The sequence below is a fragment of the Struthio camelus genome, chromosome Z (genome assembly GCF_040807025.1).
Source record: "Struthio camelus isolate bStrCam1 chromosome Z, bStrCam1.hap1, whole genome shotgun sequence".
Taxonomy (NCBI): domain Eukaryota; kingdom Metazoa; phylum Chordata; class Aves; order Struthioniformes; family Struthionidae; genus Struthio; species Struthio camelus.
Genome location: NC_090982.1, coordinates 79,911,701 through 79,927,147, shown reverse-complemented (window position 1 = coordinate 79,927,147; position 15,447 = coordinate 79,911,701). Strand labels below are relative to the sequence as shown.

Below are 15,447 nucleotides of genomic sequence, written 5' to 3'. Positions count from 1 at the left end.
TTCTCCTGGAACAGGTCCGTTTCAATGAGATTTCTGCCAGGGAACATTTTTTTGAAATTAATTCATTGCGTACTAATTTCAGGAGGTACAAGCCTGTCATTTGAACTGAATTATTTTCATTAATTTTGTTTCAAGTCCGTACTGTATTAAAACACTGAGAACATAAGAGCATTCTAGGTTAGAACAAAGGTGTGTCTAATCCGGTGTCCTCTGCTCCAGCAGTGCCCATTAGAAATAATAAGAACAGGAATTTTTTAAAGAGTTACTCTTCCCCGAATCCTCTCCACCTTCCAGCATGTGTAGGTTCAGGGACTTCTTAAGATTTTGCATCTGGATCCTTGTGTTTAACAGTAGTCAGTGGACCCAGTCACCACTAACCTGTCTCCATTCTCTTTGGAGCCAGTTGATAACTTTTGCCTTCCACAACATACTGTAGCAGAAACTTCTTCACTTTATTCATATAGTATGTGAAGATGTACTCTCTTTTGTCTCGTTGAAAACCTCAGCCATTCCGCTTTATGTAGCGTACGTTTTGAAGTTACTAAGACAAAGCCTTTTTACTCCTCTGAGAGAAAACCTTATAACAGTTCACAACTGAAGAATTTCCATTTCACACGAACTTTGGCCTCTCCAGTTCAAAGTGGGAGTGTATTTTTTGAGACATCAGTATTTCCCACAGAAAGAAAATTCCATTTTTCATCCAGTTTCTGTCATTTCATTATATCAGTGTAAAGGAGGGTGAAAGCAATGAAAAAAATAATTTAAAAAAAAACTCACAAAACCACACAGGAACCCTCTGAAGAACGAGAAAGAGCAAACAGAAGAGATTGGTAGCAGCAGCTTGTTCCTCACAGATGGGCTAGGAACAGTCATGGGGACAGTTAAGGGGGATCAGTCACCCTAACATGACCACGCTGGTGTTATGTGCCTACCCTCACCATATAGTTTAGGTGCCTATAAAGGAGGTGGCACTCTGCGTAGGGAAGGGTTCCAGCTGTCACCTTAATTTTCACTTATAAAATCCCCAGACTGGGACTTCTACTTAGATCCAGGGAGCCGACTTAAGCAAAGATACGTCTTCTTTTTGGGTAGTCTGTCTTGTGCAGATAAAAATGGCACTTTTAAAATCTCATGTGCAGTCAGTGGGATGTCTGAAGCATTCAAAGGGCTGATCCCATTTAAGTTCAGGTCTTGAAGTAGTCACCTGAAACTGGGCCTATGTACTCTAGCTCTGTTGTTCACTTCCATAGGCAAATCCTCACAAAGTTTCAGCTCTTCCTCTGTAAAGCGGGATGAAACTACACTTCTATTTCCAACCTTCCTATTTTTCTGCTTATAGCTACAGGCAGGACTGTCTCTTTCCATGCTTACATACACCACACCTCCGCTCGCCACACCTCCGCTTTGATTTTAGCTGAGGGTTCCAGGTACAAGCATCAAACAAATAATACAAAAAACTTCTGTGTGAAATACAGTTTCATAACTGAAGTGAGCATTAGGCCCAGAGCTGTATGATGTAGGAAAGGTGTTACTGAGACCTATGAGACATGCTGCTTGGATTCCTTTATTATTGTATTCTGTATTCTTTTGCCTCTCCTTCTTCATTTTCTTTGTTTGTAGACGAAGGGATGGAGAGGAAGAAAGCCAGCAAGTTTATAAAAGCAAGAGAAAAAGGAATTGAGGCATTTTGTGGAGATCTTTAATGACATTCTGTATAATTTGAAAGTGGGGAGGGAAGTGGGGAGAGAAAAAGGGAATTAGCAAAAAAACTGGCAAAAGAAAAGTGGAATGTGGAGAGAAGCGTGTGGATGAATTTTAATGCAATCAGAAAGCTGTAATAATGGTAATAAAGGAATATATTCAGACGTCAAGAGAGGGAGAAGGGAACAGGACCCGCGACGCCAGAATTTAAATTAGACATAGGCGTATAATTCTCTTTTCTTCCCCCCCACCTTTCTTCAAATGAAGGAAATGGAATTTTTAAGCACAGCGAAAGAGGGATTAACAATTGGCAGGTTTTCAGCCCTTTGTCTTTTGGCGAATCCCATTTAATCACCGTCTTTAATATTAAGGAGGCTGTGGCCGTGCAGGGCTGTCTCAGGCTTGGGGGAAAAGGGATGATATACAGAGGAAAAAAGAGATAACACTTAGGTTCAGGCAATTGTGAGGAAGTGTTTCAATTACCTCCACTGAAGTCTTTAAAAACTGAAGTTTAATTTGATCTGAAATGTCGTCACAGCTCCTGCAAGAGAAAATATGTCCTTCCCACCGTTCCCCCACCCCCAACCTTTTTCCCTTGTCTTTGCTGTTCCAATAGTCCTCAGTGCTCAAGGCTTGAGTGCTACCATGGATTAATGTCATGGCCCTCCAGGCTTCTGGAAGGGGTTTCAAAGCCCTGACAGGTCACCAGTGAGATGAGTTTAGGAATTGAAACTTATTTTCCTGACGTATCAGCCTTGACACCACTGACCCTGCGGAGTTTGTCAAGAATCTTCTAAGCTTTGCTCTGAAGGAGCGTGAAAACCAAACGGCCCTTAAGGCTCAACCCCAGCTTGTGTTGTGACAGAGTAAAAAGGGGATATTACACATAGGAATTAAGATGTGTTAAATTCCCCAGAAGTTCCCGCAGGAGTTGTATTCAAATCTGAGCTGCCTCTGAAAGATGAGTGTAAAAGTATGATGTAATTCAGTGTTTATTTGAGGTGTCGTTTGATAGTACAAGACAGTCTTCTCCTTCACTTGCTTCTTCTTTGGGAAATCCATCAAGCCTGGTCCTGGGAGAGATCCGCAGAGTTCCAAGAGGAAGAAGCCCAAGCAGTCATGGAAAGTCCTGCACAGTTTAGTTACAGTAGAGCTGCATATCTCTGTACTACAATGCTCCCTCTCTTTTGGCACTTTTCTCCCATGAATATTCTAGTGTACCAGCTTGTGGCCAGGGGTCTTCCCAGAAAATGGAAACTCTATGCATAGCCTGGTAACATCTAGGGAAAGATATGTGACTTTTTTCACAACTGAAAAGCTAGTTTGAATTCAGATATTCATCCTATTGTGGCGGGATGAAAAAGGGTAAAGACGGTGTTTTAGCTATACATGGAATTTTGAAAGCTCAGGTTTGACTCCTGAATCTTTTTTCCCAAAAAACATTGCAACATGAATCATTCTCTGAAATATTCCAGATAAGTATTCCAGCTAATGAATAAACTTGGAACAATTATGACCTTCCAGGGACAAATCAGGCAGAGTCTGTGCCTTGCTTGACACCAGGTCTTAGACTGTACTCATCACCAGCTTTTCTAAAGCAACAGCTACTAATAAAGTGGGCTGTTGTGAGTTGTGTTCCCAGCTCAATACCAAACACCATAAAACCTGTCATTTAAGATCTACACAGGGAATTGCATCTCTTGGCAATGGACAGCTGTTACAGTGCTGTTCAGCAAGTCAGAACTGCTGATATTTGTCTTGGGGTTATAATATTCTCAGCTATACAAGGAGATTCTGCTGTTAAGAGAGTCATTTAGGGTATGTCTTCATCATAGGGTTTGCTTGGCCTATTGCCCAAATATCGTCCATAACCTCTGCTGTATCTGTCTACTCAGAGGAAGCTTGAGTCTTGTCTGAGCTGTTCAAATGAGGCTGTAGGAGTAAGGTTGGATTCACTTCAGTACAGGTAGACAACAGGTCTGCCTTGCCACAGGTGCAAAGGCCGGCCAAGCACAGACAGTGCTAGTGCCCTAGTCTGAACTTTTTTCTATATCTCCTTCCATTTTCTGTCCCAGCTCTGAACTTCAGCCATCCTGCTTACTTGCCTGCTCCACCAAAGAATTCTAAATATGTTTAACAGCTAGTGTGGACCAAAGGTCTCTTCCAATACTCTCTCAAACAGATCTCTCTGTTCTGGAGGATAGGACAGAACAGGGTAGGAGAGAATAGGATAGGATAAGAGTATGGATGTGGGGCCCAAAGCTGGTGAACAGGCTCCAACATTTCTAATGTAAAAAGGGGTCACTAGTCGCCAACATTACGTTTCTTTCCAGTCGCTCTTGGGACACAGTAGCCAACCTCTGTGTTCTCCTGGACACTTGTGCCTAGATCACTGTTTGAGGATCACACCACTGCAAGAAATAAAAGTGCCTCCTCAGGAGACCACTCCAAGATCCACACTCATTGCCATTTGCAGAAGTAGGACTTTTCATTGAGAGAGAAACCCTGCCTTGACTTGCCTCATTGAGTAACAGCACTTAGATCTAATAGAAACCATTGGAGGTTTCAGCCAGTGATCTGACCTCCAGTCTATCAGCTACCATTCTTTATTATTTCCAGAGCTCCCTAGGTTCCTGGCTCATGGCAAACACTGAAGAACCTCTGCAGTACCCAATTTTGCGTGGTGAAAGCACCAGCCTATTTATTTTACAGACAGGGAAACTGAGGCTGCTTTTTGCACGGGGCGACTTGTGTAGACTCTATCTCCACATAGGCCTTTGACCTTGGCAGAGATGTAGTGCAGGTATTTTTTGACAGCAACTATGTGGTGATCTCTCTCTTTGTTACCAAGAATAACAAATCTCACTAAGGGAGAAGAGACTCTGCCTTCCATAATATCCATAGCATGGCTTGAGATGAGACCTAGGAGTCCTGAATACCAGCTTGAAACATACAGAAGGGACCTTTGGCCAAGCTGTTGCGTATCCTCATGCGTCCCTTCTCTTCGATAACTGAATGAGGAGTGATTTCTCTTCCAAAACAAGATCTAAGGCCTATCAGTTGAAACTAGTCTGTGGCACACTCAAAGTAAACAAAAGGAAGTTGTTCCTAGCACAACACATGATTAAGCTGCAGAACACCTTGCCACAGGATATTGCAGACGCTCGTAGTTTGCATGGGTTCAAAAGCCAGCTGAACAATTACATCAAAGAGAAATACATCACAAGCTATTACATATAAAAACACCACTTCAGACTCCAGAAGTCCCCAAACTGCAGAGCGCTGGAGTCTAAGAGAATATTTTAGGGGATTAACAAAATTGTTTACCCTGTTTTTATGTTCATTCCTAGACACACACAACTTGCCATTGTCAGAGGCAGCATACTGAGCTAGACAGACCTTCTGTCTCTTGTACAGCTGTTCATTTACTCTGTATGTAAGATCCACATCCAAGTCAAGACCCAGAGTGTTGCCAAACAATTAAATAAGAGAAAGCCTTCAAACTAAGTTTTTCAGATACAGTGGAGAGTAACACACCTGTAGGCTGAAGCTTCCTTCTTTGTACAGGAGAATTATTCTCCCACACCTGGGCTTATACTCATTTGCGCTTGTCCGCATCACACAGCTGTTCAGATTAGCTGTTATTCTCTCTAGCCCGGGTGTCTCAAAGCCTCTGTCTCCAGCAGTTGGAGACCAGCAGCTGTGCAATCATATCTGCTAACGTATGGGATATAAAGAATCTGTTAAGTAAAACCAAATTAGGGAGGGAGGAGGGGAAGAGATCAGCACAAAGAAATCACTCCTGCTAAGATGTGATTAGGGATGCCCCACAATACCCAGCTGCAAGAAACAGGTGAACTCAGCAAACATTTTAAAGCCTGCAGCAGAATTAGCCCTTTGTGGGTGTTGTTTGACACAGGATGGGGGGGAAGTAGAAGCCTATGCAGGTGGAAGAAGGATTTGGTTGCTATTGGTTGAAGTTAGGTAGTGGTAGGTTTTTGTTGTTTCTGGAGTGGGCTTGGTTTTTGGTTGTTGTTGTTTTTTTTCCATAGTCCTAATTTTTGAAACACCTCCATTTTACAAGGTTCATGTATTTTCCAGCAAGGTACCACAGAGAAGATAATTAGCTAATTTACAATTAGCTACAACAGAATGTGTAATTGTTTCCCCTGTGGAAAGGGCTGTAATCATCATCACAGAGTTGTAGGAATGCTGTGAAAATGGCAATAGGACTGTGCAGCCCAGGCCCCAGGAAATGCCCTGCTTTTAGCCTATTGATCCACCTGATTAGCAGAGGTTGAGGGAAGTGGGGCTTTCTGGGGACTCCAGCTCAAGAGGGGAATGGGTTTGAGCCAGCAATTTTCAGTTCAGGGCTGGACCTCAGTCCAAACTTCAGCAATGGTCAGGAGTGCCTGTGGCTTATCCCTGTGCTCTACAGCTCCTTTGTTCTTCTTTAGCATGATGCTGATGCCAGTCCAGCTCTACAAGGTAACACAGCTTCAAGGTGCCCTGCCCAGAACAGGTTCCCCAGAAATACCCTGGATTTATCTGTCCTTTTCCTCTCTGTGGTCTTAGCATGTTTCTGAACCTACATGGTAGTCTGGTCCATCTCACATTGACAAGGCACCCTGCAGCACCAGCTCCTCTCTCTTCTCCGCAGACAGACCAGTGGGGAGAGCATCAGGAAGAATGACAAGGAAGATCCATTCTCTCTGATGGCTGTGACACGCAGGCTGGGACACCATTGTTTTCTTCTTACCCAGGCCTGGTTGGCAAAACACCTGTGGGCTGCATGGTTGCTCTTTCATGGTGCCGAGGAGATAAGCTTGAAGGCCCTGCCAGTACCTAGATCCCAGCTCTGCAGCTGGTCTCTCATGGTGTGTGAAAGCAGTGTTTGAGGAGGGGGGAAATAGCAGTAGGGACAAATAACTATTAACTATTTAAATGAATAATGGCATTAATTAGTGTCTGGTATCACTCCTAAAATGAAGCCATGCAGCAACCTCAGTCAGATGCTTAGAAAGCCAAAAGCATTGAGATCTGCTTCACAAAGTTTCATGTGCTTGTAGAAGACACATGATCCCTTACAGAAATATGCAACTGCAACTTCTTTCTTGCACGTAGAAGCACACTATCTGCATGCAGTGCCCTGGAAATGAACTTGGGATAAAATTCTAGGGAAGCTCCTGGGTTTTAGAATAGGAAGTCTGATGGCTAGAAGAGACTGTGATGATCTTCTGCTTCGCCCTCTTGATTAGCCCAGGCCATAGAGGTGGTGGATGTGTCCCTCTTTATTTCCAAGGCTTTGGGTATGCTCTTCTAGATGGTAAGGCTAGGCTCCACTTTCCTGATGCAGGGATTCAACCTCTTTGTCCTGCATGAGGAATACAAGAACACAAGTATATTTATATACTCTTATCTAAATGTACCCCCACGCACACACATACATTAGCGAGAGCTATCTGGATAAATACAAACCTGTGTCATGTCTCTCTGTGAGTGACCCTAATTTTCCTCCAGTCCCTCCACAATTGCTGTGATTCTTGTTCTTGTCCTTTTGCTCTGCGGAGGGTCAAACAACCTGCATCTCATTGTCCCCTCTGTCTCTTTAATTAGTGCCCATCCTCCCCCCTTCTCCCCCTCACTCCTGTGTCCCCCCTTCCCGGCTCCTCTCAGCACTTGGTTTGCAACACTCTATTATTTCACCTTTCACGCGTGCCGTCTCCTTCCCTGGGCCCGTCTGACACCTCTGCCTTACGCTTATCACAGAAACATAACATTTAAATACAAATAGGACAGGGAATAATTTAACCCCTATTTGCACTGGGGAAGGTGCCGAGGTTTCATATAAACACAGCCAGGGAGTTTTATAAACACTGTATATTTATCTGACAAGTCACGCTTCCTCACCATTGTGCCTTGCAGCCAGTTTTTCCTGACTCAAGCAAGCCACTCTGGTCTTGAGCAAGAGGGGGCCCTAGTTTCATGGAAATACTGGAAATGTCACCAAGGGAACGTGTCTGAAATTGTGAGGACTCTGGTTTACCATCGCTGAGGCCTTTCTCTCTTTGTCTTCCTGGGAGGGATGATGGGTAGCGCTGGATCCTGTTATCGCTGTGGTTGTGCTGCGGAAAAACACGTGAACTTTATTTTTTCTTTTAAGGAACTGCCCCAGGACACTCATGGTGAGGGCCTCATGGTGCACCAGCAAAAAATTCTGGGGCTCTTCTGGGCACAACAGCACAGAGAAATAATTATCTCCTAGCCCAAAACGTCCATGGGCCAAGCAGGCAGGATGGACGCAGGTAGTGGGGAAGGACTGATGAGGGAAAATGAAAACATGGGGAGAAGAAGCCTACGTGGACACCTTGCTCAACCGCCCCATTGCAGGGTAGTGTCACTGCTGCTGGGGTAACGGCTGTCTCTTCAGACAGACTAGCAAGGTTTCTTCGCTGAAAAGTAAAATTTGGCCCTGAGATAAAAACAGAAACTGTCACTTTGGTATATGTAATAGACATTTTGACGGACCCAAACGAAAGCTCGGGAAAAGCTCAGGGAAGTGCTCAGGAAATAGGAATCACCACCTTATGCATGGCTTTGAGGAAGCTGTGTAGAGTAGGGTTTCATCACAACTGACCTTAGACAGGGCAGGTAAGGTCTTGTCTCAGTTTCCCTTGTAGGGACAGGATAGAGGCTTCTCCCGAGGGCTGTCCGCCGCTGTTGTATAAGATGCACCAGATAGTACTGAGGGTACCAGTCTTTCTCTATTGACCATGGAGAGTACCTAGACCGGCTTAGGCTAGAGCACATGGTCATGACCACAGCTCATGCTGGGGGTGTCCCAGACCATGGGCTTGTACCCAGCCTCTTTTTGTGCTTCTGTTCCACACCTTGACAATGATATTTCTGTTCTCCTTCTGGACTGTATACTCCTGTTGCCCTGGGGCCCTGGTTTTACCTGAAGGATTTTTACCCTTCAGTCTCCAGATTCTGAAACGGGGATGAAATTATCGACCATGGCCATGGAGGGCGCAAGGGACAAAGTCTTCTCAGTGAAATTCCGCATTAGAAGATGTGGGTCCTGTGATGTGACGGTTGGGGCAGCCCTTTACTGAAGGAGGAGGAAGCGTGGGACTCAGCAGGCTGGTACAGGCCCTACACCCTACAGATGCACGCAGCTCAGGGATGGCAGGACCCGGAGACAGTTCCAGGGTTTTGTGCAACCTAAACATTTGGTTTCTGTAGCATGTGGCTGCCAAGCGCATCGTGCCTAAATGATAGTTAGCAATGTGCTGAACTCCGCTCTCATTAAAGGATGCTGGATGAGCCTGGTGGAGAGTGTTTGTAGCGTGCATACACACGCAGACATGTTCCCGGGAGACCAGCACATTCGCTCTTCATTTCATTCTGGCAGTTTCAACACCTTGTTCAGGCATATCTGACAAAGTGGAAGTAGTTGCCATGGTGCATGGGACGTCGGCCTTTTGTTTGGGACCTGGCAAAGTGGATGCAGGAGTGCTGAGAGTGTGAAGGGCTCCGTGCAAACCCATTAAGGGAAAAACTCATTAGCCAAGATGAAGAACTTAATGAATAGTTCCAGCTGCTGGCCAGCCTCCCTGTCTCTTCCCACCCAAGGCGCGCAAGGTGTGTTGCTAAAATACACTACTGAGCTCCCTGGCAGGCCTGGGATGTGAAAGGTAAATGCAGCGTTTTGTTAAAAGAGCCTCTCAGAGAAAAAAGCTTGTTAAACTGACTCATTTTTTTATCAGCTGAGTGTGTGATTGTGTAGATTTCTGAGACCACGGAGGTGACAAATGATTCCGCTGACAGCCCAAGGCACAGTTTTCCAGGGGGAGAGACGGCACCCGATTCAGAGACAGGGCTGGAGGTGATCTCCAGCCAGGGCTGGGAATGGGTCCCCTTCGAGCCACCTCTGCTGGAGCGGCGGGACCAGCAGCGCCTTGGGAAGGTGATCCTTGCCCTCTGCGGAGGCTGTTCCTGGTGATCGGATGGCCACCTTGTGGGCAGCTCACAAAACCGCGGCCAGCCCCAGCTGTGGCCAGTGTTTTCTGCCAGCCAGCTCCAGGGACAGGTGTCACCCCTCCTAGCGTCATGGGGAGATGCAGAAAGGGGAGGGGGGTACAATAAAATAAAATAAAATAAAATAAAGTATAAAATTAAACGGTTCCTAACACGCCTAGTTAAAGCTTTGCATAAACTAAACCAGACAAGGCAGTTTCAGGCCGGTTCCACACTAGAGAGTTTTGCTGACAGAGGAGGGATGTGATTTTTTTTTTTTTTTAATGATACATTTATATTAGCAAAAGGCCTGGTGAAAATACAGTTACACTGCTATGGGAGTGTTTTTGCTGAAACAGCTCATTTCAGACAGAGGAAACTGTATAAAGTACAATATAGCAGACATTGGAACTATTTACTGGATATAAACTTTCCAGGCAAAGCCTTTTGGGGGGTTGTGTTCCCAGCTCATTTCCACCCCTCTGCCCCCATCCTAAAATATTTCCCATCTTCCAGAGCAGCTGTTGTCACTCTCCAGAGGGGTTTTTCTAAGATACTTGCACAACCAGTTGGACTTTGGACTCAAATCTTTCTCCACGCTCTGGCCTAAAAAGGAAGAGAAAAGCAGGAGGCTCCTCAGACCCATAGTGACTGCTCCCTGCAGGGAGCATCTTGGCTACTTAGTCCAATCTTTGCCATTACAGGATTAAAATTGTTTAAATCCTTTATTAAAAAAAACTGGACAAAACACAGGCAAAAACATTTGGGGGGAAAAAAATCCTGTGGGGATTATACAGATTGCCCAGATGCAATTCTTAGGGCTCATAGTCACTTCACTGAGCTTAATCGCCAATGTCATTTTACTTCCTGCTTGTCTCCATCTGTAAAACGAACCTTTGAGGTGTCCAAAACTGCTTCTCTTGAGGTGGAGACAACCTGCATGGGGTTAGAAAGGGCTTTGTGCATCACTGAAGCCTGACCTCTATGTTGCCAGTAAAGACCTCAGAGAGTCCCTTCGTTAACTAATCAGTTCATCGTAAAGTAGGCAGATTTCTTGCTTTCAGCTTATCTATTGGAAGGCAATCCCACAGTTCCTCTCATGGTGCTTAAAAGTTTTCTTTTGATCCCTGTTTTTCTTCTCCCCTACGCATGTAGCCTCAACCTAATTTTTTCTACCACTACAGCAGCCTGACTGAAGGCAACATAACTCCCTCTTTTCTATGGGCAGCACACTTCTAGTTCACGTGGATAACTCCACTGCAGGACTGAAAGCTCCTAATATCCTCAATTGATACCCACTGTATGAAAAATTATCCTCATCCAAGGCTATAAAGTAATTTGCCAATTTGCAGGTGCATCTTGGAGAGAGGAATTTTGATCAAACACTGGTTGAAGCAGAACAGATTGCCTACACCAACAATTTCTCAGTGAACAAAACTGACATAAATCACCCAATTAGTCAGCCAGAAAAGGGTTGTTGCAAACCAATGTTTTGTTCAGCTTTAGGTTCATGTGTATTAAAAATAAATAAAAAACAAAGTATTTATTTATTTATTTACATATATTTATTCAAATTGGTTACATCTGCTCTGTAAACTGCTCTGAAAAAACTCTTGGTTCACACATTTGCATAGTGTTTAATGAATGATAAATAAGACATTTATGAATCATGTGCAAATGGCCTGTTTACATACACGATGTAAACTATGTCAATTTCTTTTTCTTATTTTTTTTAAATGATGTAGTAGTACTAGTCACAATGCTTTAAACATAAACCTGATCTAGAAGCGTCACTGAGGGCCTTTGGAGAGCTTTATACCACCTCAGTGGTCATTGATTTACTCTCTATTTTCACCAACATTTTATCAAGGTTTTCCTTTCCTTCAGCTTCTGGACTGAAGCTCTCCATACTTGGTATAAGTTCAAGTAAACTGTATTTTGAATAAAGACGTTAATCTACCTGCAGACCACATCCTGCTTTCACATGAAATAGCACCTACTTGAGCTATCTCAGAGACTGGTGTTCAGATAAGTTAACTTTCTGTTTTAAAAAACAATATATATTTCAAAAACTTCTGGCTTACGTCAAGGGAACTTCGAATATAGATAAAAAATATTCACCCAAATTTGTAGGTATATGTCTGTGAGTGGGTATGAATAACAAATCTCCATTTACAGGCTGTGGCTCCTGTTAAATTTAATTCATTCCTGATTTAAAACACCTTATGTTAAACATTTTTTTCCTGAAATTTATGTAGCTTCACAATACTATTAAGTTATTTTTCAATTGGACTTTGTTTCTATATGCCATCTTTATCTACATTCCTCTTGGATGATAGTCTAAGCAATGATGTTGTTTCAGTTCCTGCAAGTTGACTGACAAAATTGAGCAGAAAGAGTGAATTCAGAAGACTCTAGATTTTTCAGAAGCAGTTAAAACTTTTTAGTTGTCTCTGGGTTCTTGGAGGCTTTTTTTTTTTTTTTGGGGGGGGGGGGTGGAGGGTGGGGGAAGTCCCTGATTATTTTCAGGTACTCACTGAAAATTAGATGCTATTAAGGTGTTTAAAGCCAGGGACTTTGTGACTAGCAGCTTACGACTAGCAGATAGAAACGTGTCATCTCAATAAAAATCACTGTTTTTTGCATGTGATACTGAGCCATCTTGGCTTTCACATCCCTCCTGAAATATGGTAAGCATCTCTTTATTTTGTTCCAGAAGACAGAAAACTCTTTGTGGGTATGCTCAATAAGCAGCAGTCAGAAGATGACGTGCGCAGGCTATTCGAGGCATTTGGCAACATTGAGGAGTGCACAATCCTTCGGGGACCCGATGGCAACAGCAAAGGTAAGATGATGGCTTGTGACAGACTGACTTTAGCTTCAAATTAGACCTGGTCTTGGTGTGTGTGTGTGTGTGTGTGTGTGTGTGTGTGTGTGTGTGTGTGTGTGTGTGTATATATGTGTATATATATATATATATATATATATATAATTTCTCAGTCACTAGGTGGCTATCAGGATAGCGTCTCTTGCATTAGGAAGGGTCAAATTTGCCAAGGGAGACCATTTCCTTGCTGGTCATTCTTTACTTATGCATGAGAACAAAGAGCTAATGACAGTTAAAAACAGATGCCCCTGATGAGTTGTGTCTCTGTGTGCAAACTCACCCCTGTTGCTCCTAGCTTGCAGGGCACTGCCTCCCTTTGAACACCTTTGAAGGTCTTCACATCCTCTCAAGACCTGCTCTCCTCATCTGCCCTGGGAAAGCTGGGAGTTTTTTTCCCCAGGAAATAGGGTCATCCTTTCTTTAAGGAAAGTCAAGTTTTCTCTTTCACATCTTGACTCACCAGCTCATTTAGTACGTCATTAAGATGTTATTACTTGTTTCACAGTAATATCCAAAAGCTCCAACTTGCACAGAGAGAGACATCCCTTAGGGAAGAAACTCTGCTCTAAAGAAGCCTGAGTCAAAGCAGAGAAGGCAGATAAAGACAAGAGCTAAAACAGCAGCAAGAAAATGCCTCCCTGAGACCATATGGCAGGTTGGTAGGATAGCCAGATACAGACCTCTGCTATGTTGGCCTATTTCTCATCTACAAGTCCCAGGTCTTCCCCTTCTTTAATTGGCCTTTGCATAGATGTACACCAATAGGTCATCACAATTGCAAGGGTACAGGCCCCGATTAAACATTATGCTCAATGGGCATTTGCTGTTTAAAATGTGCGAATGCTTAACTTTCAAATGTAGGTGCCTTACCTCCTGCTAACATTTTTTCTGACTGCTTGTTACTCGGATAGCACACGGGATCCTTTTTTACAGCCTAGGTGTCTGAACGAGGTTGAGCTGTTGAATATCAGGGACATTTTTTTTTCCAGTCACTTTCTAGACAAAGTAACTTCAATTTGAGTAGGAAGCCCTCTTCTCTTGACAGTATAATGTGTCCATTAAATATTGATCTGCGTATAATATATCATAAACTCTGCTGGCATGTGCAGCACCAGGGAAGAGACCAGTCCTGCTGATGCAGTTCATATCTCACTGGGTATTTTGACATGTGACAACATCAACCAGCATATTTTTGCAACAGGAAGGTGAAAAATCCAAACCACAGTGATACACTAGAGAAAGATATTGCTGTTCCATAAAGTCACTGTTGGCAGAAAAACTGCCACTTAATGTCACACTGACATTAAAGGGCAGCAGGGACCAGTTTGATGTAAGTCAGCAAAGCCCAGTCTTCCTGATACAAATGGCTGAAAACAAACTGCGGGCACCCTCCTATTGATTTTTGGCTAGTTTAGTTCCATGACACCCAAAGAAGGTGGCTGCCCCACTGGAAGGGGATAGCCTTGGTTGGCCATCATGATGGTAGGTGGGTAAAGGTTCAGTTCACTGAACAACTCAGTAAATTGGGGAAAAGCAAAAAATAAATAAATAAATAAACCATACGTCCATCTGCCTCCACCTGGAATTGTACAGAATAAAATCTAATGACAAAGGAGTCAAACTGAGTAATAATAAAGGCAATAATGTCTGAGATCTGTAAGAAACTGGTTGCCAAAGGAGACCCAACATGCAGACTTATATTCATTCTTGCTCTCTCTCTTTTTTTTTTTTTCTTCAACAATTTCATTATAAGTCTGAATCTGAGTGGCAGCTCCATATTGCTAACCAGTTTAATTATTAGTGCTAGCGGGCTGCAGTCTCCGGCTTGCATTTCACTGAGCTGTTCAGGATCAATACTGAGCCTTGACAGAGTTAATATTACCAGCTTCCATTTGCTGGTGCTATTTACTGAGAATGTGAAGCTCCTAATTTACACACACACACACACTCACAGAGCAGTCAATCTAACAGAAAAGTTTAGGGTAGTGCCCTTATCTTAGGAGACGGTCAGGCAAGCCACAACTCCCACAAAGTTATTCCCAGTCTGTAATGTTTTCCATCTGCTAGAAACCAACATGGCACACATCACTTGTGAGCTACTTATTTTGGGTAAGATCCAGAAGGCTTAAATTCCACCTAAACTGAGATTTAGGCAGATTACCTAAGTGTCAGATAGCAATGAGATTGCAAAGACTTCAGTCCTACTCAGCCCATATCTGGAGCTCCACCAGGTTCCCCTGTGATGAGCCTCCAAGTCCTCCACCTACCTTGATGCGGGCACTGCTCTGAGAAGGTGGGTGCCAGTTTCCCACCTAAACTTCCACATAGTCACAGCCAGAAAGCTACCTGAACCTTACCTGAGACCACGGGTGATGTGCTGAGCCGTGGGGCATGCCCTTCACGTGGCTGCAGAAATACCTCCTGCATGGGGCACTCCAGGGCAGGCACAGCAGTGGTTGGAGCATGCAACCAGGTAGAAGGAGAGCTGGGTCTCAAGCAATTCTCTGCCTGAAGGGAAGCATAGAGTTTGTCTCTGCAGGGAGAGGTAGGAGAGGAAGGAGCCTTCTTGCACTCCTCCCAGTAAAGCTCACTCTCCGCAGCCAGGAGCTCAGGAGTCCTCAGGTGAGAGACCTGAACTGAGACTGGATCCAGCTTAGTGATACAGGAGGACCCCAGGGGTCTGTGTTGCTGCTCTCTGGACAGCCTGTTTTTATTTATTTATTTAATTCAGCAATTGTCTACCTCAGTAAAGTTGTCCCACAGCACCAGAAGTCCCACAAGAGAAGTCTAACGCACCCTCAGCGACAGTAACCTTAGGCCCCAACTCTGCAATCTCCTCT

At 43.9% G+C, this 15,447-nt stretch overlaps 1 protein-coding gene across 10 annotated transcripts in view; it reads left to right on the top strand.

The window, feature by feature from the left end:
• The window catches only part of LOC138060911 (CUGBP Elav-like family member 4), a 721,412-nt gene that overhangs the window by 597,924 nt on the left and 108,041 nt on the right, over window positions 1-15,447 (top strand). For 6 of the 10 annotated variants that reach the window (XR_011137894.1, XM_068928238.1, XM_068928243.1 and 3 more), the window contains exon 4: window positions 12,437-12,565. Coding sequence is in view for 9 of the 10 variants with exons in the window: in XM_068928238.1 (XP_068784339.1) it covers window positions 12,437-12,565 (129 nt within the window). In the remaining variant the exon portion in view is untranslated. The remainder of the gene's footprint in view (window positions 1-12,436; window positions 12,566-15,447) is intronic. The other 4 variants (XM_068928240.1, XM_068928237.1, XM_068928244.1 and 1 more) reach the window with 1 other exon arrangement.